General features: G+C 44.3%; 8 protein-coding genes across 8 annotated transcripts; 3 read left to right on the top strand and 5 right to left on the bottom strand. All coding sequences in view use genetic code 12, as the record gives it.

Moving 5' to 3' along the window:
- Positions 1–880: 880 nt before the first annotated feature.
- Positions 881–2,140, top strand: LODBEIA_P36240 (uncharacterized protein; the record flags this gene model as incomplete). The annotated part of the gene is made up of 1 exon (XM_066973755.1): positions 881–2,140. One exon carries the CDS (start codon positions 881–883, stop codon positions 2,138–2,140), a length of 1,260 nt encoding a protein of 419 aa, XP_066830562.1.
- Positions 2,141–2,744: 604 nt separating this feature from the next.
- LODBEIA_P36250 (uncharacterized protein) lies at positions 2,745–4,298 on the bottom strand (the record flags this gene model as incomplete). Its single annotated transcript, XM_066973756.1, has 1 exon — positions 2,745–4,298. The coding sequence occupies one exon, from the start codon at positions 4,296–4,298 to the stop codon at positions 2,745–2,747; it is 1,554 nt and encodes a 517-aa protein (XP_066830563.1).
- A 2,464-nt stretch (positions 4,299–6,762) lies between these two features.
- LODBEIA_P36260 (uncharacterized protein) lies at positions 6,763–7,758 on the bottom strand (the record flags this gene model as incomplete). Its single annotated transcript, XM_066973757.1, has 1 exon — positions 6,763–7,758. The coding sequence occupies one exon, from the start codon at positions 7,756–7,758 to the stop codon at positions 6,763–6,765; it is 996 nt and encodes a 331-aa protein (XP_066830564.1).
- Positions 7,759–9,284: 1,526 nt separating this feature from the next.
- On the bottom strand, positions 9,285–10,802 carry LODBEIA_P36270 (uncharacterized protein; the record flags this gene model as incomplete). Its single annotated transcript, XM_066973758.1, has 1 exon — positions 9,285–10,802. One exon carries the CDS (start codon positions 10,800–10,802, stop codon positions 9,285–9,287), a length of 1,518 nt encoding a protein of 505 aa, XP_066830565.1.
- A 446-nt stretch (positions 10,803–11,248) lies between these two features.
- LODBEIA_P36280 (uncharacterized protein) lies at positions 11,249–11,830 on the top strand (the record flags this gene model as incomplete). Its single annotated transcript, XM_066973759.1, has 1 exon — positions 11,249–11,830. The coding sequence occupies one exon, from the start codon at positions 11,249–11,251 to the stop codon at positions 11,828–11,830; it is 582 nt and encodes a 193-aa protein (XP_066830566.1).
- A 1,046-nt stretch (positions 11,831–12,876) lies between these two features.
- On the top strand, positions 12,877–14,358 carry LODBEIA_P36290 (uncharacterized protein; the record flags this gene model as incomplete). The annotated part of the gene is made up of 1 exon (XM_066973760.1): positions 12,877–14,358. One exon carries the CDS (start codon positions 12,877–12,879, stop codon positions 14,356–14,358), a length of 1,482 nt encoding a protein of 493 aa, XP_066830567.1.
- An 843-nt stretch (positions 14,359–15,201) lies between these two features.
- LODBEIA_P36300 (uncharacterized protein) lies at positions 15,202–16,251 on the bottom strand (the record flags this gene model as incomplete). The annotated part of the gene is made up of 1 exon (XM_066973762.1): positions 15,202–16,251. The coding sequence occupies one exon, from the start codon at positions 16,249–16,251 to the stop codon at positions 15,202–15,204; it is 1,050 nt and encodes a 349-aa protein (XP_066830568.1).
- Positions 16,252–20,529: 4,278 nt separating this feature from the next.
- Positions 20,530–23,595, bottom strand: LODBEIA_P36310 (uncharacterized protein; the record flags this gene model as incomplete). The annotated part of the gene is made up of 1 exon (XM_066973763.1): positions 20,530–23,595. The coding sequence occupies one exon, from the start codon at positions 23,593–23,595 to the stop codon at positions 20,530–20,532; it is 3,066 nt and encodes a 1,021-aa protein (XP_066830569.1).
- Positions 23,596–23,636: the final 41 nt, after the last annotated feature.

Here is a 23,636-nt window from a genome sequence, read left to right on the forward strand (position 1 = left end):
ACATTGATGTGTTTGTTTTGGCATGCATGGCGTCAGCAATAGAAAGCCAACAGTTGCAGGAAAAAGAGGAAATGGAAACCCCTCCACTTCCGCCACCTCAGTTCCCCCCCTTTGTTTGTCCACTTTAACCGTGCTGCTTTTTTGTTCGTCAAGCCTTGGAAAATTCGCCAATTGCTGGGACGCTCGGCTAGCCCGAGTTTATGTCCCCTAGTTCCCCCCAAAAAAAATAGAGCAACAAGGATCAACTCCTCCCCCAAGCAAAAATTGCTTCCAAACTGGCTCTGACTTGGAGGGTGCTCGCGTATTGCCCCTCGACGATGACTATATTTTAAACCACGTTTCTTCTTTTAGTTTTTGGCTTCGAGGGAAGGGGACCCTAAATTTCAACTCCGGAAGCGAGAGGGTGCCTTGACCTAAATCACGGGGAATCTTTACACCTTGTGCATCTTGTCTTGCATGGATATGAGCTTGCCCTGATACAAACGGGCTTGCCTGTGTTTTTCAACAGGACTAAATCAGCATCAACATTTTTTTGGAAAATAAAAGTTACGGGCAACTTGGGAAAGCTCACTGGCAACTCTTTTTTGGTGCAATGTACAAAGAAGAATAACAAAAGGCAACAATGCGTTTTGTTCATGGACTATTGAGGAGTTGGCCGCTTCAGGTAATTAGGTCAAGTTTTTGAAAAACGAAAGGTAGAGGACTGAGGGCAGAAACCAGAAAACAGACGACAGAGGGCAGATGAAAGAGGCAGATGCCATTTCCATAGGTTGGAAATTTGCCTATAAAAGGGCGATCAAGAGCCCTTCAAAAAAAGGTCCATCATTTTGATTTAAAACCACATCAGAAACAAACTTGATTCCCTCGCTAATCCACTATAATGAAATTCACTACTGTCGCTGCTACTGCCGGTTTAATTGCCTCAGCTCACGCTAACTTGGACATCAGCAAGTCCATTGGTGTTGGTGCTGATGTCGGTGTTGATGTCGGTCTTGACAAAAGCATTGGCCTTGACAAATCTATTGGTCTTGACAAATCTATTGGTCTTGACAAGTCTATTGGTCTTGACAAGTCTATTGGTCTTGACAAGTCTATTGGTCTTGACAAGTCTATCGGTATTGAAAAGTCCATTGACATTGGTGTCAGCAAGTCCATCGGTGTTGAGAAGACCAAGCCAGCCCCAGCTCCACCAGCTTCAACTACTGTTGCTAGCGAGTCAACTGTGTTGACTACTACTCATGAAATCGAAACCACCGTGATCACCGTCACCCAATGTAAGGACAATGCTTGTTCTTCAGTTCCCGTCACTACCGGTGTCACCACTGTCACTGATGTTACTACCACCTACACCACATACTGTCCTTTGACTTCGAGTGTCCCACCTCCAGTCAGCTCATCAGTTGTGCCACCACCACCTCCACCACCATCTTCTTCCGCTGTTCCACCTCCACCACCATCTTCATCTGCTGTCCCACCTACATCTTCCTCGGTTGTTCCACCTCCATCTTCCTGGGTTGTTCCCCCATCAGCTAGTTCATCGGTTGTTCCACCAAAGAGCTCCTCTTCAGTTGTTCCACCACCAGCTAGCTCATCATCCGCTCTTAGCTCCTCCGTGCCACCAAAGAGCTCTTCTTCAGCTGCTCCACCACCACCAGTCAGCTCCTCATCTTTGGCTACAACCACCACCGATGTCGAGACCACTACCATCACCATCACTTCATGCAGCGAAAACAAATGTTGGACCTCTACTGCTACTACTGGTCTCACCACTGTTACTGAAGACACCACCATCTACACCACTTACTGCCCATTGACCTCAACTCCAGTTGCCTCATCTTCGTCTTCATCAGCTTCAGTTGCTAAGTCCTCATCGTCGTCGGCTCCATGGTCATCTTCATCAGTTGCTAAGCCTTCATCGTCATCGGCTCCATGGTCATCGGCTCCATGGTCATCTTCATCAGTTGCTAAGCCTTCATCGTCATCGGCTCCATCATCTGGCGCAGCTTCACTGACCACCCCAGTCTCCAGCACCACCGCTACTCCAAAGTCATCCACTACCGTGTCAGTCTTGCAAGGTGCCGCATCTGGAAACAGCCCCGTTTTCGCCTTGTTGGCCATTGCTTTGGCTTACTTTATGTAAAGCGCCAGTTTTTTGCTAAACGCGTAAACACGGGTTGTTTTCAACTATGCAATTGCTTTTCATGATGGAGACATCAACAACGAAGTTGATTGCCTATTTATTCCCATATTTTTTGTTATTTATTCTGATCAACTCTTTAGTATTTTGTGCCTAATTGGGTCACAAATTGAGTTGGTATTATACCTCGTTTTCCATTTACTATTTTTTCGGTTTAGCTATAGTTTTTAAATTAGTTTCATGCTTTTCGGTTCCGTGTCGACTTTTGACGTTAGAGTTTTTCAATATACATTGATTTGATTTATTTTAGATCTGCTCTGATCTGGGCGTTAACTTGATGAAAGACTTTTTCCAGTTCTGCAAACTCACATTTCTATACATGGTAAAATACCATCGCGCCGTCTCTTGTTGGATCAAGAATTGTGCCTATTGTATGGTTGAGGAGCATGCGTGAGTTGTCTAGAAGGGACGTATCTTGCTCGCCACGCCAGTTTGCAACTTGTCGCGTGGAGTGAGGATACATTGGCCCCCCCCCCCCCCCCCTCAATCTCAGAGAATACCGTCTTTGCCAGTGAACTGAAACGAGTCTATAATTAAAGGTGTCTAATTAACGAATATACTTCTTTTCGAAATATCTAGTAGTGTTAAAGCCAACAAACGCAAAGGCAAACGCCAACTCAAAAGCAATGTCACCGCCAAACTTGCCAATCTTCTTAGCTATGACCCCCGTATACCACGTTTGGTTCATACCCAACACCACACCAGCGACACCACAGCAGAAGCCAAATGTTCCAGCTAGACCGATAGGATAAGCTTTCTTATTATTATATTGCATGGGGTCGAATGCTCTAAAGTTGCTCTTGTGCCAGATCCAGTGGGAGCTCAACATGAGCGACTCGTAGATGGCCAAGTAGTACGAGACCAAGTTCATGAAATTTTCCATCACGTCTTCAAAGTAGTAGTAGGCGGGGATACAGATGGCTAACGTGGCACCATTACCGAAGATGGTCCATGCCACACGCGGGATCTTGGCTAAGGGCGACCAAAATGTTTGCGCGGATAACGCCATCGAGTACATGTTGGGGACATTGTTTGCCACGGTAGATAATGCCAACACCACGCAGCAGAATTGGCCAAAGCCGTGCAAGGAGTCAACAACGAGGATACCGTAGACCAAGCCACCGACGGAGTTGCTCGTGTATAATTCGTCCCATGTGGGGTTGGTTTTGATTCCCGTGGCGCAGGCGGCACCCAAGATCAAGGTAGCGCTCAAGGGCAAGAAGATACCCAAGAAGATGGCGGTGAAGATCTTGATCATGTTGGTGTTGCGTGGCTGGTAAACGGTATAGTCGGAGCCATACGTGGTCCAGCCAGTAGCGAAACCAAAGACAGTTCCGCCAAAACTCAAAACGTTTCCCGCGGTGGTTTGGCCACCGACAAAGTCGTCGCTGTGGAAGGTGTGGCTTCTGGCAAACTGGACGATAATCACGATAAAAACGGCCAAGTTGGGGATCCAGGCGTATTTTTCGTAGGTGTGGATCACGTGGTAGCCGAAAAAGGTCACCAAGATGGTGCCTAGAACCAAGATCAAGCAGCCGGCCCAAGGAGGCAAGGCGCCGTTGTTGACAATGTGGAGCAACTGGGCACTCGACATGATGTTGACGGCACCCCAGCCAATCGTGGCACAGCAGTTGATGAAACTAAAGATTCTCGTGGTCAAGTCGCCAATGAGGAATCTCGACAACACCATTTGTCTCAAACCTAAAGCGGGACCCCAGCACGAGAAATAGGCAACTGTGAAGTTACCAAGGGCAGTAAATGAAATGATCACGAGCACGGCTTGGCCAAAGGCAAGCTCAAACACGGTGATTCCCAAGACACCCAAGGCAAAAGTGGCAATGACCAAGTTGGCACTCAACCACATGGACGCCGAGCTCCACACTGAGCTCTCGGTTTTTTCTTCATCGGTAACGGGCTCGATACCTTTAGTTTCAGCGTTTAACTTGTGAGCCCAACGATCAATAAAGTTGACCTTGGCGTCGCGAACGTCGGTTTCGCTAGCAGATGAGCTGGGCTCGTTGTAGTCGTCAAAGGAGTGGACCGATTTCTTTTCGGGCTCAACAGCCATGCTTTTTTCCAAGTCGTGGGCTTGATAACTCATCTTTATATGTGTGTTCTATTTTTTTTACAAGTTTGTCTTGGTGTAAGAGTTGGGGTGAAAAAGTTTTCAGCGCGAGATGATGGTGATGAACGACGTATACTGCCTGAGGGATAGGAAGCAGATATATAGTGGATGATTTGAGCGGGAAGACTCGAGGTTGTGTGGAATGGGATCTAAAGCAGTGTAGTTATTGGTGTCAAGCCTAGATCAAGGCAAATTTTTGGGTGAAATTCGAGATCTGTTTTATATTTTCAAGATTGCTTGAACCCAGGTGTGCCAATATAGCTGAAGATGCAAGATAAAGAAAGAAAAAAGGACAAAGGTATAGAGAAGAAGAGCCCTCAGCACATCTTGTTTGGCCGCCCTTGATGCCTCGCTGAAGCTGGACATAGCATATGTAGGGTGTAAAAAATTTTTAGCTCTCCTCTGCTCTTCTTCCTACTGTTCTCGTCAACTTTTTTTTTTTCTTATATGCTGAGATAAGAAGGAAAGAAACTTTGCCAAACAGCCAAAGGACAATGCAGAACGGTTCTGCCGCCGCTGCCTTGCGCTACTGATAATCGAAATTAGAAGAGATAACGAAAATTCACCTCCAAACAGCAATACTTAAGCGACGAGTTTACGGTGAGCCCGCAAGCGAAGCAAGTAATATTCAATAAGATTCGCTCCTCTGTTTAAATTGGAGCAGCTGCATTGGTAAGAGAAGTTAAAACTCCCGCCAGAGATAAAAGTGTTTGTTCCTACGGAGACTCCAACGGAGCCCAGTTGCGGCAACAGCGATGGTTCCAGTTCACAGTGTACAGTTTTGCAGCCAGGTGGCTGCTGTCAAGAAAGAGTGTCTATCGCGAGGGTGCCCCCCTGACGGATAGACTCTTCTTTTATTTTCTTGTCCCGCATTACTGGGGCAGGGCAAAACGGGCCAGCCGAAACCAGAGTTAGTATGGTGACGTGTGCACCTTGGGCCAACTATGTATGTGTGGGTGCAGCGGCGGCCGCCTCTACGCGTGCGGCAACTGGGAAGAAACCGGGTGAGGGCTGTTTGTGCGCTACCTGAAAAAAAAGTAGAGCGAGTTGCGACAGTGGATTCGTCCTCTCGCGCCCGACTTTGGTTTCTTTTTCTTTTCCTTGCGGGTGACGTTGCGAAATGCCGTGCACGCGAGATAGCCACTGAAGCATGAGGGTTCTTCAGCTTATGGAACAGCTTCAAGTAGAAAATGGGGGTTTCAAGAGCGAAACTGTCAATTCAATGTGCCAGTCTCTCTCCTCAGCAACCCCTACCACCCTTACCCTAATTGAGTAACAAGAATCAGTAAACTCATGAAGCAGGTGAAGGAAAACAACTTCGGGTTGTAGCCATCCCACATCTGCGATCCACCAACCCCCGCTACATTAGCCCTATCGCATGTCCCAGAACTCTGCCCAGCTTTATTTTCCCTTAATTTTGGAGTGTTATCAATTGGAGTAGTTGTGGGGGGGGGGGAGAGCTCGAAGTGTCTACGTTCCGTCGGATGGCACGAGAGATAAGCGTCCCCCCAACCCCGCTATTTCCTCCACACACACACCAACATATACACCTTCTAAAGATGGGAATTGTCTTATCATTATGATCCCAACGAGATTTTTGGCTGAGCCCTTCGTAAGTTGTGTGCGTATTATCTAAATTCGCTACTTATCTGGCGAAATCCTCGTCCTCATAACACATGGCCCTTTGCGTATTTGCGTATTTGCGTCGTGTGTAAAGTGTCTCACTGTACGAGGGGTTCTAGTAAGACACTCCGAGTCTGCTGGCTTTAGTGGTTGGTTAGGGTCTAGACTAAGTCTAACTCCGACGGAAATTGAGCAAGATAAAGCAATTGTCGTAGAGTCAGTAACGTTTGGAAGTTAGCTATGGCAAGGCAAGAGTTTGACCCCGAGTCCACTTTGCTCCGCAAGCCGCACGTGACACTTTAAGAACAACAAGAAGCTGAATTTGGTTTGCACCAGTTTTACGAAACAACCCGAAAACCTATCTCACCAACGCCACGTTAATTTGCGTCGGTACCAAACTAGAGTCACCCACAGTCTTTACAGTTTAAAACTGGCCATAAAGCAAATCCAAATCGCGTCATGTTCTTTATATATAATTTTTAGCGAGATCTTGTGTTATTTTGACACCGTTGAGCTTTTGATTTTCCACACGGTTATCTCAATGTTTTTTTTCCTAAGAAATGAGGCCCGTCGATGAGTTTTTTTTTTCGTCATTGACTGGTCAATACGGGAGACGTGAAAGCTGAGCTGATTCAATTAGCGAGAAAATTCTCCCCTTCAAAAACTTGAATTTTCAATCGATCTATTTGTAATGGGCGCAAGATGTCAAGTCCTTGCCAGTTATAGATATAGATGTAAATTTAAAACTAAAATCAAACTATCAAATAAAACAAAAACACAAATCAATTAAAAAAAGTAAAAACAAACACTTTCAAGCTCAACAGGATATACCATGAGAGCCAAGCAAAGCCTTCAATCTCTCAACTTCACTTTGCAAAGCGTCATTTTCAGCCATCAAGTCGCCCACGCGGTCTTCCAACTGCGACATCCGCTCCATCTTACGAGCACGAGATCTTCTCGCAGCCTCGGTATTCTTGGCTCTCTTCAACGCGGTCGAGTCCTCAATTTCGGTAAAATCAATCGGCTGCAAAGACTGCGTTCTTTGCTTCTTGGAGTAAGTGACGCAACCCAAGTGGTCAACCTTGGTCTTTTTCAAAGATGGCCTCTTGACATCCAACTGCGGTGTTGGCAAAGTCGAAGAAGGATTGGGAGTAAACAACTGAGCTTGTGTTCTGCCAGTGGTGGTGGTTGAATTGTCAACTTTGCAAAAAGTGCGCTTGACACCACTAGATGTTGTTGAGGGAGCAACACTAGTACATATACTGCTTGCAGCCAATTCGGGGCTCGAGGCAGAAGTAGTGGCAGCGGAAACCGTCTCGTCGGATAAACCATTGGGAGATGGTTCAACCAACAAGGCTTCCAACATGGAATCTTCCAACAAGCCACCTTTGGCTCCAGCTCCAGCATCTAAAGATAACAAGGGCTGCGAAGCATCTTCTTGAGCAGCAAGCTCCTCGGAACCAGCAAAAAGTGCTGCTTCGTCAAAGAGAGCCACCCACTCATCTTTCGAATTGACATTGGCTCCGTCAACAATAAAGTCCAATTCATCAAACATGGGAGTATGATCAATGGCGTCATCCTTGCCGTCCAATTGAGTGCTAAAGACAGAGTCCAACACACTCGAGTGGATGTGGAAAGGCGACAAAACATTGTTGTTCTTCTTCGTCTCCTCGGTCATCTTGCCCAATGCCGGCACGGTTGGCGTAGAAGAAGAAGCGGCGGGAACAACGGGGTTTGCAGGCATTGCTGAAGATTCAGAGGAATCTTCAAACTTCATTTGAGTAGCGTTGGCGCTAGCAGTAGTCGTAGACATTGTGGGAGTATTCAATTTCATAGTAGATAGACTGTAATCGGGGAATATTTCTTTCAGTATTTTACGGTTAATCGGGTTCTGGTTCAGGTTCTTTTCAATTATTGGGGTAGCGGCAGTAGTGGTAGCAGGTTTAAAACGGGGTTCGCCATAATGGACGGCTGGTATCGGATTCTATTTCAACATATCTAACAACAGGGGGGGGAAAGTAATCAAACAAAAGATCAAATTGATGTTTTGTACAAGCTCGTTTTCTTTATTTATCTCTAAGGTAATAAATAAGTAATCGTAAATTAATCGCGGGGGGTGTTCAACAATTTAGGCACACATTTTTGACGGTTTTATAAATGTAGTAGGTAAAAGTAAGGCTATTTCAAAAAACAAAAGTCGAGGAGGTTTAATAAAAAATAAAAGTGTGCTAGTTGTTGAAGATGTCGATAATAGATATTGAAGAGTCAAAAAAAAAAGAGAGTAAAAGAAGAAGAGAGAAAGGTTTAAAATTGAAAGTGAAAATTTTTTACAAGTGGTGGAAATTGGTAGAGCTTTATAGTCGACTAAAACACTACACATGTCCACCAGCCAACAACAAGAGAGAGAGAAAATAACACTTCACCTGTTTTCGCTTTAAGATTACCACATTACTGAGAGGGGGGTAAAAGGGGGAAGTAAAAGTCGTGTAGTTCCCGACAAATGTGTTGATTTGGTGAAAGTAACGAGGCAAGCAATTCTAGCCCCCCCTCCACCTCGTACTTCCCTACTTTCCCATCTAGGGAACAACACAACAGGATCCATGGAATGAGTCATCCTAACTACTACTCTCGCTGAACCTTATCTCTTGTTACGCTAATTTCGTCAAAAGAACAGGTTTAAACAGGGTCTGTGTCTGTCAACTTGGTTAAGAACTGTTACACATGCACTCTGTTTTGACCACGGATGTAGAGATAAAAAAACCAAAGTATCATCTGTTTGGATAAAAAAAAATACGTGTATATGTTTTTGAAGATTCGAAATCTACTGCTTAGGCGACACTCCAGATACTAATACCGTGTGGGTTTCACTGTGAAACAACACCCAAAGGAATTAGAGAGAAAAATTTTTTTTTTTAGCACGCTGTGGAGAGAATTTTGGGGGCCAGTGACCCACGTGACCCGCGTGACACACGTGACCCCCCCCCACTTGCCCACTGGTGGTCGTAGCGGTGGTAGCGGTGGTGGCGGGGATTTTTTGTGTGTGGGGTTTATTTTTTCCGCCTATTTGTAAGCGGATCTCGACAAACCCTAATTTGGCGTAGTTAGGGTTCTAATGGTGCGGCGTTGCCTCCAAACAACAACATGACTAGATAGTCAACTTGGCTAAAACGCTGTTTCCTCTTTCGGAGGGATTAAGAAGGGGGAGACGATTCATGAGCGGACACACTACAAGTTGTTCCAGCACATTGGCCAAGACACCTTCCAACGCTAAAGAAAAGAACAGAAAAGAACAGAATAGAATAGAATAGAATCATATGCTTTGTTTATTTTTTTTTTCATCTATTTATTAATCCTCATCCATTTAGGAATCTTTGACATTAAGCTGCTCTTCTTGCCCTCGTCTTTTGAAGTCAGGTTGGTAGACAGTAGCAAACTCTTTTTAGATTTGACCAGTTCATCACCAGGCAACTGGCCCCTGTGTCTCTCCAATTTCCTTTCCGGTAATTCATCACTTGGTTTGATTATCAAGTCCGTACTGCCATTATTCAAAAAGGGACCCTTTTGGAAAGAAGAAGAAGAAGTTGCATCATAATTGCTCAATTCCCATATTAACAGCACTTGTTCTGCTTTGAAATCAGGTAGCTTATATAGCAATTCGTTATTTAGTGCAAATGATTGTTGTAGTTTTGTGAATGGCGGATATCCGATTTTCAAATTGTAATTGCCAATAAACCGAGGCAAGAGCAATTCGTCGATTTTCTTGATCAACTGACCAAACTTGATCTCGGCAATGTTTTCAAGAAAATTGATTTGGAGAATGGACCCGTCAGGGAACTTGATCCTGATGAGATATTTACTGGGGACCTTGCTGCTCGCGGTTTTTTTTGGTCGTTGGCCGGAGCTCCGAATTGTACTTTGATACGTTTTGAGCTGATGCACCGTGGTGTGGTAGTCTTCATCGGGGTTTTCGTAAGCTCGTTGCGGTTCGTTCGATGGCACGTACAACTGAGGAGTTGTCTCAAATTCTTCCTCCTTGTAAACATAAGACGATTCTGCTTCTGACCCGGGTGTTTCTTCGGTGGTGGATGTCCCAGTCTCTGCCTCGGTCGTTTCCACCCCCATTTCAACATCGTCTTTGGTTGATGCCAGATCCATGTTTTCATCTTCAATGGACTCTACAGGTTCTTGCTCCTTCTGCTCTACTTCATCCTCTTTTCGTGCGTCATCCTGCTCCTGCTCCTTCTTCTTCTTCTTCGCTTGCGCTTGTGCTTCCTCTTCTTTTTCTTGGTTGCGTTTTTCTTCTTGCTCTCGTCTCAATTTGTCCTGTTGCATTTGCAACCTAACTGCTTCTTGTTGCCTCTTGTTAATCAACTCCTTTTCCTGGCTCAGCTTGAGGTTTTCCAATCGCATTGCAACACTGTCAGCGTTGCCGACAACTGTACCCAAAGTAGTCGTGGCATAATGGGTAAAGTCAACAGTCATATTCAAAACCCGCAATTGAGTCGGCTTGGACGGATCAATTTTGAAATGATCCAACACTTGAAGCAAAAGCACCGTAGCTTTGAACTTGCCCACGGACTGGCCCCGTTCTGTGATTAACTTGACATTGATCTCCTTATTCAAGTCAGCTTTCTTCACCTTGAGCACAAGCTTGGAGTTGTTGATCAAGTTGGTGAGTCTAATTGGCAACCCTGTGTCTAGTTTCTTGTCATTATGATATAGCTCTCCAGTGTAATCCGTGTCGATATCGTATAATTGCAAACACTGTGATACCAATTGCGATACGGGGGAAATTTTCGATATCGAGACTTTCTTTGGTTTGGTTAAATAGCTTACATTCACTGTGATTGTTGCCATTGTCTCCTTCTCATAAACACCCCTACAGCTTCTCTCTCGATCTTTCTCTCGCTCTTTGGTCGGTATTGAGTGTGGTAGAGCCCGGTTATAGATTTTGATGGCGAAATATAGAGGTGGTATCAAAAACCAAAACAGTTGGGGTTGAGATGTCGTGGACTATTTCTGTCGTCGGCTCTACGACATTGACATCGGACAAAAAAAGAATAAGGAAAAGTCCCTCAGACAGACAGACAGACAGACAGACAGACACATGGACAGACAGACAGTCAGTCACTCGGTCAGTCACCGGCCAATTCAGTCAGCGTTTTGGAATCTCTAATCTCTACTTCTCAAGTTAGGAACCGAGAGGCAACCAACCCACTACCAAGATCACACACCTATAGAGATACACACACAAACATACAACTGACACCACAAAGGAACAGATCCCAGGTCTTCCATCAAGAATGTGTATTTGCTTATCCGATCTATTCCTCATCGTCCTATCGGTGTTCTTCCCACCGTTGCCAGTATGGATACGCCGAGGCCTATGTTCCAAGGACTCGCTCATAAACGTGCTCTTGATGATATTGGGCTACTTCCCCGGCTTGATACATTCATGGTACATCATCGCCAAGTATCCACCGTATTGGCACGAACATGAAAGCAAAGTATACTATGTTTACCGTGACGATCTAGAACACCAGTCGGGGCCCCCGGGCGGTGGAGGTAGGGGTAGGGGTAGAGGTAGAAGTAGAAGAGAACAACTCGTTGGTCCTCAAGGTGCCCCCGGGCATGTGCCAGGCGGCGGATCGACTCCACATTGCCATCATCATCATCATTGCCCCGATGAAAATACCGTTATTAGAACCGAACCACAGAGAAGCAATGCGCAATTCACTTATGGCGCCGTCAATGAAGGAAGCAGTAGTCAGGGTCTTTTCGAGAATAGCAGAGCTGGCGATGCGAGCCTGAGTCTGAATTTGAATCTGAATCTGAACTCGGCTCCTCCGGCTTATACTGAATTTGACAACAAGACTCAGCGCTAGGTTGATTGTTTGATGCGGCCTCAAGTTTTTACAGGTTTTTTTTTTTTTCATTTTGTACTTTTTTGGAGGGGTTTCGAGGGTATGTGTTTTTCTTTTTTGGTTTTTGTTTTCAATCGTCTTGATTTAATTCAGAGTGGTTTGGTTTTGATATATATATACATATATACTTACTGGTGATATTAATACAATCGTTATTGATTGAGGAATCCCGTAGTACCGTCTAGAGGAGGGGAAGCGGGCGAATGGTGGTGGTTCTGGAACTGTGAGGACATGTATCAATGCAGCCACGATTTTGCAAAGTTTTGAACCGATCTGGACGAGTGTCGCCCTTGGCGCGGACGTGGAAGTAAAGTCTCCTTGGAGCGGGATGTGACGGTTGGGGCAAATGCAAAAGTGCCCTAGCCTCTGTATGCTACAAAGTTGCAAAGAGAAACGTTTCACACAAGGTAGCAACTGGCACCACTGTGAAGAATGATGAAGATATCCAGCGCTTTCAAAGCCAATTGACTCTTTAAAAATGGGCAAGAGAACTGGTCAGAGGGAATTGAAATGCAAGAGCTGATTGCGAGACATGAGCATTCGCGGCTCCTTTTCTTGCCAGAGTTTTGTTGCCAAAGAAACGAGATTCTTATGAAAAAAGATGACTTCAAGATTCGAGTCAAAGGGCAAAGGTCTTGGTGATTTCAACCCCCCTCCCCTTGCGAGATCTTACGACGCAAACTCAGTGCTCAATAGTTGGGTTGATGATTGAGTACACTGCGTGAAGTAATGACGATGGTGATGTTTTTTGTCCTCATCTGGAATCCCCAAACTTACCCCTCCATATGTCCATGCTGGGACTGTTAGTGCAACAGCTTATTTTATTATAAATATAGTTGTTCTCGCCCGCGCTTTATCACAAGATAAGAAAAGAACACCGATAAGGAAATGGTTTTCCAATTCTCCAAATCCCAAGCTGAAACTCCTCCAGGCAACCCCCTCGATCAACCCATATCAATCAGCTTGGAACAGAGATGTCGTCGCTTATCAGGGACTCAATCAGAACAATGGGCGATCCCAATGCTTCAAATGAACCAAAATCAGCTTCTTCATCTTCTTCAACATTAGCCTCAAATGAAAGCGCTTCATCAACTGCAAGCTCCGTCAATTCGGTACCTCTAACGAAATCTTTCCAAGATTGGTGGTACTCGTCGCCGCAGCTACAAAGAGAAACCGGTACAGCAGGCAAGTCCGATGTCAAGCTAGAGCAAGCCAAATTGAAAAATCGTCAGATTGAATACAATCTTTTTCGAGCCATGTTGCCAGACTATATTTATATTAAACCCCCCACGTCTCAAGAGCAGGAAGACGTATTGGACCCGGGCAACATCAGGGGCGAATTGATGGATGTGCCAATTGCAGATGGATCATTCATACACGAGTTTTACTTGGAAAACACCGACACAGCGGGCGAAACAACGCATGCGTCAAGCCCCAGCCAGCATATAGTGATCATCCACGGATACATGGCAGCACTAGGGTTCTTCATCAAGAATGTCGAGCTGTTGGTTGCCGTCCCAGGAGTCAAGCTCCACATCATCGACTTGCCTGGCTTTGGCAACTCGCTGAGGTCGAAATTCCCCGCTGAGTTCTTGACGCGTCCTAAAGAATTGAAACAGCGGATAGATCAAGTTCTTCAAATTGAAAATTGGTTCATTGACAAGGTTGAAGCTTGGAGGAAAATCCGAGGTGTTGATCGTTTCAAATTGATTGGACATTCAATGGGTGCATATTTGTCGTGTTGTTACTTGATGAAATATAACGTGGGTGATGATGGGCTGAAGTTGGTTCAAGATGTCATCTTGGTGAGCCCTATGGGTACGGAGTCAAATGAGCATAGTTTGATTAACGATAAAAAGTTTGATTTTAATTTACACCAACGTGGTGGAGATCCATTTGGAGAGTTGATGTTTGAAGACGGTGACGATGGAAAAGTTGTTGTTAATGAAGAATTTACCAAGTTTTTAAACACCTTGGGAAAGCCCAAATTCCCCAAGAATTACATTCTCGAAAAACTATGGCAAAATAACATTTCTCCCTTTGAGATTTTGCAAAAATTTGGCCCTTTCTACTCCAAAATCTTATCATATTGGTCATTCCAAAGGTTCAAGAATTTCGGCGACTCGGAAGATTCCATCGACTTAATCTTGAAGTTGCACGACTACTCCTACTCGATCTTCAACCAGTATCAAGGTTCAGGAGAATTGGCGATAACAAAGCTAATAAACCATGAGATTCTTGCACAGCTTCCCTTGTGTGACCGTGGGCTTGTCAGTTTTCTAGCTGAAAATGATATTAATAACATGTGGGTCTACGGAGATAAGGACTGGATGAACCATAAAGGGGGCGAATACATATTCAAGAAAATCCGCGATAAAAATGACAAAATTACTAGGTTTGAAATTGTGGAGAATGCTGGACATCACATTTATTTAGACAACCCCAAAGCTTTCAATTCTCTAGTTGAAGAGTTTTTTAGATTAAAATAAAATAGACTTTTAAACAAAGAATACACGGACCTGTATCGAATTTTGTTGTAAAGAAAAACAGATGTGAACGTGGAATTGCAAACTGTCTCAGTCACAAGAATTGAGAAAGAACTTCGACGGGGCTGATCGTTGCGAAAATAGTTAACACGGGGAATAAACTCGCATGTGGGCTTATACTGGATTCTCTCACGCTACACAAATTGTGAGAAGACAAGATGGATTTGGCCGCTAAGAGATGGTAAGGCTTGACAGCCATAGAAATTAGCAAAAAAATTTTGGAGTCTTTTTGGAGCCTTTCTGGAGCCTTTTGGCTTATCCAGTACGCCTACAATCAAGGTCCAATTTTTTTAAGGGGTGTATATTTTGTAGCTCTTAAGTTTTTTTCCCACATATGAGAATGGACTAGTTGAAGAAAATAACCTTTGGACTTGTATTGTTCTGGATAAAAGAGTCTTTTGTCTTAAAGGAGCCTAGAGAAAGCAACCTCCGGCACTCATCGTCAAAGTAACCTATTGCCATTTTGCAGTTTTTTTCCCTTTCACGAGCAGAAAGCACTCCTGCGGTATGTGGGTTTAGTGCACGGAAGGTTTATTTTTCCCCCCTCCCCCTCTTGATAGAGGTGAGTCGTCATTAAAGCGAATGTTACTTCAGAAGTTTGCCGGGCTTGTTTCTTGATTCAAAGTAATGGGTAATAAACAACTTTTATAACAAAATGACGCATTGCTATTCAACTAGGTTTAAACCATTGACGTGTTTCCTCTCAAAAATAAAACAATACAACTAAGCAAAATATAAAAAACTCAAAAAGAAAAATAACCGTTCGGTTCGGAACAGTCCACTTGTTTAAAAGTTGAATGGGATCATGTCCGTTTCATCAGTGACTCTAATTTTTGCAATGGCAACCTTCTTTGTTTCTTGATTGGCAGCGAAGTACAAATGTCTACTGATATCACTGCCCATAAGATTACCAGCTCCAATTTGAAATGCAGAAGAGCACGAACCATCAGGGTTTGTATGGAAAAAGTCACTGTAAGGAACACTAAAGTTGAGACCGCCCAAGTTGAACTCAACACTCTTGTCCAAATTACGCCAGCTGCAAGGGACTTGTCCCTTCTCATCAACACCCAAAGCCTTATTAATGGGGTCAGCTATTTCCTTCGTTGTTCCGATTGCTCTAGCTCCTGTGTCAAACAACATAAGTGTGTTGTTCATTTGAAAAACTTGGCCATCTGCAAGTGTGAGCGTGGTGAATGGGAACTTCAATTCCTCGTGGTCAAAAACTTGCAATTCACCTTCGTATTTGGCCCTGTCAAGAGCTCCAATCGTGTACTTGCCCGCTATACCTTTAGTGTAGTCTCCAGCGTAAAAAGCATATCCCTGGGTATCAGCAGCACCTGCCTGTTTAGTAGCCCAGTAAATATTTCTCGCGTCCTCTTGTCTTGAAGCCAAGCCGAATAAATTACCAAATTCCCCTTGATTCCTAGTGACGGCAAACCGAAATTGCAGGATCTTTTTACCATCCGGTAACCAGAAATCATCCGTACCATAGAATCCTTTGGAGTTAAATTCATTGAACGGTAAACTCAAGTTGTGGAATGTCGTCGAATGTTCGGAATCAAATGGTCCGTGCTTTTTGCACATATCGTTACACCCAGTATTCTGAACGTCTTCAACATATAAATAATAACTTCCAGTGTCCACCAAAACGGTAACATTCTGTTTCTGCGAACCTAAAGTAACGTTCGTAAAGTAGAATGGCCTCGAAAACAACTGCTCTACCCACACGTCCAAGGATTCGTATTTCACGGCTTCAACCACCGAGCAGAATGTCAACACCAATACCACCAATAACTTTGAAAGCGTAGCTGATCCAATTGAGTAGAACGATTGCATGTTGCTGCTGATGTCTGGAGAAAAAGGGTAAAGAATAGCTGAAGTTTGGGAGGGGGAACGAGCTGTTTATAAATAGTGTTTTGATGCCCTCACGGATCCCCTATATTTTGCAGCTAGAAGGGCACATGGGCTCACCCTCTCATCATGATGATCAATCTCATAATCATTGTGACGTAGTGAACAAGAGCCAGTGCCAGAGCATGGGTTCAAATCATCGGCAAGCTGCGGCAAAGAAAAGGGAAAAAAACAATAAGAACCATGTTTCCAAAAGGGGGTTTGGCCGTTCGGTTTGGATTGCTGCTGGCAGCTCAAACGCTCTCAATATACAACGGCTCTCTCCAGCTGAAATCGACACAATCGTTGCCTGCACGAGGGAGTGCGTATCTGTGATATTTGGTTTGATTTCAAGATATGGGCTTCGAACCAGCTGCAAGGAAAATCCAGCACTCGTCACCGTCAGTTTGGCAGAAAACACTAGCTAATCGGCAAATGAAGCTTCTTTGTTTATTTCTTTTCTTCTTCCCTGGCTACACTGTATCAACAACAGCCAATTTCCCTCGAATCTTTGACAGGGTGCATGAATCTGAACTCTGCAAAAGATCCCTGCAGTTCGGACCAATGCAGCCCCAGAAAAAAAATGTCGAAGCAATTTCGAAGGGAAAAAAGGAGCTAGGGGGTGATTCAATCAACCATCTATTGTTCTTTTGTTCAAGGGACAAATTGAAGTGCCAAATTGAATATTGAACTCATTCAATCGCCGCAGCAACAGCAGCAGATTATTTTTCCTATGGACGGATCTCATAATCCATGAAAATGCACGGATACAATACACGCGGGACTTCCACACAGAAGATGCCACGATCAATATAGGTAGATACATGTTTGCAGCCCTAAACCAAATTTTCAAGTGACATTGTTGGTCCTATTGTCTGGCATATACAGACGCAAACGTTTTTTTTTTGCCAGAGTCACCACTTAGTAAATACTTACTAACATCTTGGTGGTTCAAACAGACTTCGATAGCTGAGCAACAGACTGATCTGTGGTGATTCTGACGCTGAGCATTCGAACTTTGATCTTGGAGGAGCAATGCTAAGAGGAAAAAGAGGGAAAGGAAAGAAGGGGGGAAGTTTTTTTTTGGTTGACTCCTTTTGCTGTTATCTGATGAAATCGTATTGCCAGGTGCTACAACCGCAGTGGTATACCGTGCTTCTCGTAAGTGAAAAAGGAATCACATCTGCTTTGTCTGCGAGATTAACCGGAGCGATAGCGGCATTCCGGGAAAACAAACCGCTTCTTACCGTCAAATCGAATGCAAAGGGATGGCGGCCTTTTTTTCGGGGCCGCTTCAAACCCTCCTATCGGGCATAAGGTTAGCGAAGTCGGCCTGACATGTGCACACCCTCGTCGTCATCCTCCTCCTTCTCAACGCCCTTTTTTTGGCAATTATACTCGCAATCAAGTTGAACAAAGTACCCACGTTCAACACTTCAAAGCACTGTTAAAGTTGTTTCGAATCAGTAGTGTAAGTCACCGTTTTGGTGCAAGCAAACCTTTCATTACGGCGACTGTATCCAAGAAGCCTGACACAACTGCTTCTGCCGGACGTGCGTTGCAGGTTATGGATCTTTGTTGGTTTCAAAATTGTTGGTGCTTTCATAACCAGAGTCCTTTTTCAATTTCACCCCCACCCCCCATAAACATTCTTTTCAACAATAGAAACCATGTTTCCAAAAGGGGGTTTGGCCGTTCGGTTTGGATTGCTGCTGGCAGCACAAATGCTCTCAATATACAACGGCTCTCTCCAGCTGAATCGACACAATCGTTACCTGCACGAGGGAGTGCGTATCTGTGATATTTGGTTTGATTTCAAGATATGGGCTTCGAACCAGCTGCAAGGAAAATCCAGCGCTCTTCACCGTCAGTTTGGCAGAAAACAATAGCTAGTCGGCAAATGAAGTTTTTTTGTTTTTTGTTCCTTCTTCCCTGGCTACATTGTATCAACAACAGCCAATTTCCCTCGGATCTTTGACAGGCTGCTCATGGTCGGACTCTGCTGACAACACCCGGTTGGTTCAAACGGAACATTGCTACTGAAAAAAGATAAAAATATACGAAGAGATGTTTTACTTGAGTTGTCTTTCCCCTTCCCCCTCAGAGAAGAAAGGGGTACCAAGCCAAATTGCTTCAATTCGTTCATAACCTCGTCAACAATCGGCTTGTCCTCCCATATAAGATCTTCTCCTGCAATCCAAAAGAAGCGTAATCGTTAACACGTGGATTTCGGTGCACATTGGTCCAAGCGTGCGAAATTCATGTTTTGCAGCCCTGTAGCAAAACTCTTGATGCGGTTTTTTTGCGGTTGCCTTGCCTGGTTTGTTTCAGATTTCAACGTTTTTTTTTTTTTTTTTTTTTTTTGATGCCAGATTGACAACCCTTAGTAGGGAGTATTGACATGTTGTCCAAAGAAGGGTTGAACAATCAATGTATCACTTCTCGTCGCAGACTATAAAACAAGCCCGGTTTGACACTGTGCTCATGAGCATTCAAATCCGCCAAATGGTGCAAATAAATGGAGGGAGACGTAAAGGGGAGATAGCGCGGCCCGGATTTTAATTCCCGTGCAAATCCACGCTGTCGAGAGAAGATCAGGAGCTGGAGCAAAGACGCTTAAGTAGAGCTTGATTTGATCTTTGTCGAAGAGCTTGATTGCTATCGGTCTACTGTTGCAGAATAAAAAGGCTAGTAGACCTGACATGGTTATCTTGAAGAATCGCAACATGTTCAAAACTTTTTTTGACTCCTTTTCACGCTTGAAAAAAAAAAGAAAGGAAGAAACTCGTGGGGCTGCTCCAGGCATTCTATTTTAAATCTCTTTTGCCACAATGTGGAGAAGTAGCTCTCTGTCAAGACTTTCACTTTTACCGTCTATTCCCTGCTCCTACTGGAACCCTTTGCTTCAGCTGCTAGCCAGGAAATCAGAGAGCACGGTTAAATTTTTTCCCCCCATTGGAGAGATTCTACTGAAAATGGGGGAATGTCAATTGCCCTACATTCAAGAGTGCTCACACACTTACAATCAATTAGAAAAAAATTATATATGTACATGAGTATGACCAATGTCAATATTCAAGAGGTTTCATATTCTTGACTGCTGACAAGTGCAAAGTCCGTCTAACCATAACCATAACCATAACCATAACCAAGGACGTGGTCTCTGGTTATTGTTTTGTAGAAACAATTGAGTGGGTCAGTAGCAGTTTCTTTCTCTGAGGCCAAGCTCCTTTATGGCTGCAAAAGTTGCAAAAGCAGAGGTGGGGAAGCATCATGTAGCCTGTTTTGCAGGTTTTTAAGATAAAGTACATAATTGAACAAGCTGTATATCACCTTCTCGTAAGACAGCGAGCAACTTGACGGGTAAAGATGACATGTGGAGAGGTCTTGCAAAGGGAGCCGTGTGCCGTGGGATCTCTTCAGTATTGACAGCTTCACTTCCCTAGTCCGACGGTAATTGCCGCTCCCGGCTTGGGAAATGTGAGGACTTGTCGCCCGGTTTGACAATTTGATACTAGTACAGTAACTAAACGCGAGATTGAAAATTAATTTACGTGATGCCCAGGGCTACAAGTACTGTTAGCAATGCCTACGGCTTTTCGATTTCTTTTAACCATTTGATGGTGTACTTGAATCATGCTTGGTTAAACTTATACGCGGTATGCAGGAGTGATTGTCAAAAGCGACTTGCTCCCCCCCCAAAAAAAGAAAAAAAAGAAAAAAAAGGCCACCATCTTCCCTTTGCATATTCAAGGAAATAGTAAGAAGTGCTCTGTCCGTTTTTCCGAAACGCAGCTGCCCATCTCTCAATTATCCGGACATCAACAGATATGCATTCACCCTATTTCCCCTTCCCCCCTTTCCCTCAATAGGATCAGCTCTGTTTCCGCATTTCAAGTTGGGTGCCGGTGCGTCTTCGCTACTCTTCTTATTCAACATCCTTGCCTTTTCTGCTCATCATTAAGAAACAAGAAAACGCAGCTATTGCTCCAGTTAGACTTGCAAACAAAACAAATGTGGGTCTCCTTTTCAAAGTTCCCACAGGACCAATTCGATGAGCTTTGCTGGTGGGTGTTGAACTAATTAAAAGGCTCCTTGATTCTAAATTTTCACCTCCTCTGTATCCATAAATCCATTGTAAAATTCTGCAACTAGCAGACTTGGACTATTTGACCTCGCTTGAATGACTTTGGCAGTGAGGGAGGAGTCACATAGCAACCCTCTTCACGACGACAACTTCTCAACAAGACTTTTCAATAACCCCCACATTCTAAAATTGTCCTCCATTTCGACCCGACTCTTCAACTCCTCGCTAACAACATACGCCAGCAGAATCACTTGCGTAGGAACGCCAGCTAGTTTGGCCACGTTCAATCCATAAGAATTGTTGACAACACCACGACACAAGTTGAATAAAAAGATCACTTGAGGAAGCTCCAGTTCTGTCAGCTCTGCGTCTTGTATTTCTTCAAATCCCATGTGGTAGTTGACCACTTCTCCCTCATCGTACTCGTGTTCCACGACGTGGATTGAAGGATAATGAGTTATGAAAAGAAGCAAAGGCTTATTGTCGCATTCGATGAAATATTTGAGAATGGCATATGCCAAAGCAATGCCGTCCGTTGTCCCCGTGCCGCGGCCAATCTCATCAAGTATAACAAGGGACCTGTTGGTGAGTCGCTGGATTATATTTCCACACTCCAGCATTTCAGTCATAAATGTTGAACTGCCCTTTAAGATATTGTCGCTTGCTCCCATTCTGATAAAGAGGGAATCAAAGATCCCCATGGTGGCCAGTTCACACGGGAGATAACACCCAATTTGCGTCATTATGGTAAACAATGCAACCATTTTCACATATGAGGATTTGCCTCCCATGTTTGGTCCCGTGATGATTAGTGCTCGGTTGGTATCGTATTGGATGTTGATGTCGTTGGCCACGTAATTGTCTCTGAGTTGTTCTATGATTGGATGTCGTGCGCTGCGGACGTCAATCAACAAATCATCAGTTAAAGTTGGCTTCACCTGGGTGTTGAGTACACTGGCAGCTGTGAGGGAGAGCAAGCAGTCAAAAATGGATAAATGCTTGACAATCTTTTGGAAGAACCCGTATTGCGAGTCCAAGTTTTCAACAAACTCGACGAATGCCTCGTCGCATCGTTGCACCAACATTTCTTCGTGGTATAGCTTGAGTTTATACAACTTGGAGATTTCCTTGTTTCGAAACCGGCTAACGGTCGATGTCCCATTGACTTTAACAAATGTCGTGGGGAGTGCATCTACGGCTTTGCCATTGCGCACCTCGATTAGATAAGGCTCCTTGTTTGCTGAGACGTACTTGAGTTGCGGGCGTTGCAACAATTGCCGCACCTTGATGAGCTCTTCATCTAGCAAGTCCTCGACGTGTTTGATTTCATCAAATTCGTGCTTAATCTCATCAAAGCCATGGTGGTTCAAGTTGAAAAATTTTGTCTTTTGTTCCATGGGATCTTTCAGCTCGTTTAATAAATATGCAGGGTTGATCATGTCGGTGAAGTTGGATACAAGGTCAGTTTTCGATAGCGAAAGTAAATCGTCCAACATTTGCCTTAATAAAGGCGATTGGAGTTTCATACTGCCACCACTAATGGTCTTTTCAAACAGTTTCACCACTTTCAAGATCTCGCTGAAGCTTTCAAGCATCGAGAAAATTTGCTTTCGATTGATTCTTGTAGAAAAAGCAGTTGCCGAATAGTGTATTTTGATCAAAAGCTCCTCCAAGTCTAGATTCTTGCCGATTTTATCTAGTTGTTTTATCAACGAGTCAATAACGTGATTAAAATCGCTATTCAAGTCCGCGATAGCTTGATATCTCTCCTCAATCTTATCTCGTTCAATCAACGGCTTTGAGATCCATTTCTCCAAAAGTCTATTACCAAACCGGGTTCGAGTATGATTCAAAAGCCAAACTAGTGTCCCTCGAAGCGACTTGGGGTCTGTTGAGTTTGCAAAAACTTCCAACGCTGCTAGAGTATTGGCTGGCAAGATCATATATTTTCTTGAATCCTTAAACGTGGTTATGTTTTGAGGTATGGTGAATATGTTGCTCAATTTAAACTCGGACAAGTACTTGATCAACTCCGAGACACATTCTTGAACCGGCTGAGGAAAATTTGCACTGTAGTAATCCACCATGTCTTGAGTTAAAAAAGATGCCAACTCGAGGGCGCCGCGTTGGCGATGGTCAATTTTCAATTCGTGATTGATCAACCTCAAACACTTCATTGTGCTCGCGCTGATCGCCAGCTCGGAATTCACCACAATGACCTCGCTAGGCCGCAAATACAATAATCGTGTCTCCATTTCTTCACGGCTGTGGTCATCGAGAAATACGTCATAGACAATCTCGCCCGTGAGTGGCTGAGCAGCAACCACGGCAAACTCGCCTTCACCAACAACTTCATTGATGCACACAATGTAACAGGGATTTTCCAGTTCTGTTGAACTGGGGATCAAATTGCTTCCAATAAACTCGTCGCTCATATACGTTCCCTTGGTGTAAACACCCGTTAATTCGCGTTTCATCACATCTCCGCTTTTGCCTACTTTGTCAATCTCCTTGACTATAGCCGATTCCATTTGCTTAACTATGCCCACTTTGACGCCAGTGTTTAAGATCCGCTGTAAATTGATGTGTAGTCTATTTTCAGGGAAGGAGCAATAGGAGAATCTGGGATCGGGCGCAGGGATATACATGATGTTTAAACTTTTAGCCACGTGCTGCGCTGCGTATTCGCCAAATGCCTTGTATTTGTATCCCACTTGAATCAAAAGGATCTTGTCAGGATGTACTGCGGTGAGTTCAAGAATTTGCACTTCAAGCGGGGTAAGCTTGGTGCTAGTGCGAGCCTTTTTCAAGCTCCGTGTCTCAGCAGTATTGGCGGCGGTGCTAGTAGTGATAGATGGAGACAGTGCCTTTCGTTTCTGGCTCCCTTCACACGAGAAAGCTTGATCAAACTGAAATTTCGCAATACTGCTTGAGCGTGAGGAAATCAGCAGCGTTTCATCTTCTCCACCTCCAGCCTGGGGCGAGAACGGTTGAGATCGCGGTGGTGCTGATGGCGGTGTAGCAGCAACTGCATCGGCTGCCGGAGACGCGTTTTTCTGGAACTGGAATCTATCAATATCATTGGAATAAAACGCGGCTTTCTTTGCCAGTGGCTTGCTAGCTGACTTGGCCAAAGGCAGCTGCAGTTTAGAAGACTGGCTTGTGAAAAAGCTGCTTATAGACGTCTGTCGCTTTGGTGTCATACCAATCTTCTTTTGAAAGAAAGCAGCCAATTTTGTTCAGC

The sequence above is a fragment of the Lodderomyces beijingensis genome, assembly GCF_963989305.1.
Source record: "Lodderomyces beijingensis strain CBS 14171 genome assembly, chromosome: 4".
NCBI lineage: Eukaryota > Fungi > Ascomycota > Pichiomycetes > Serinales > Debaryomycetaceae > Lodderomyces > Lodderomyces beijingensis.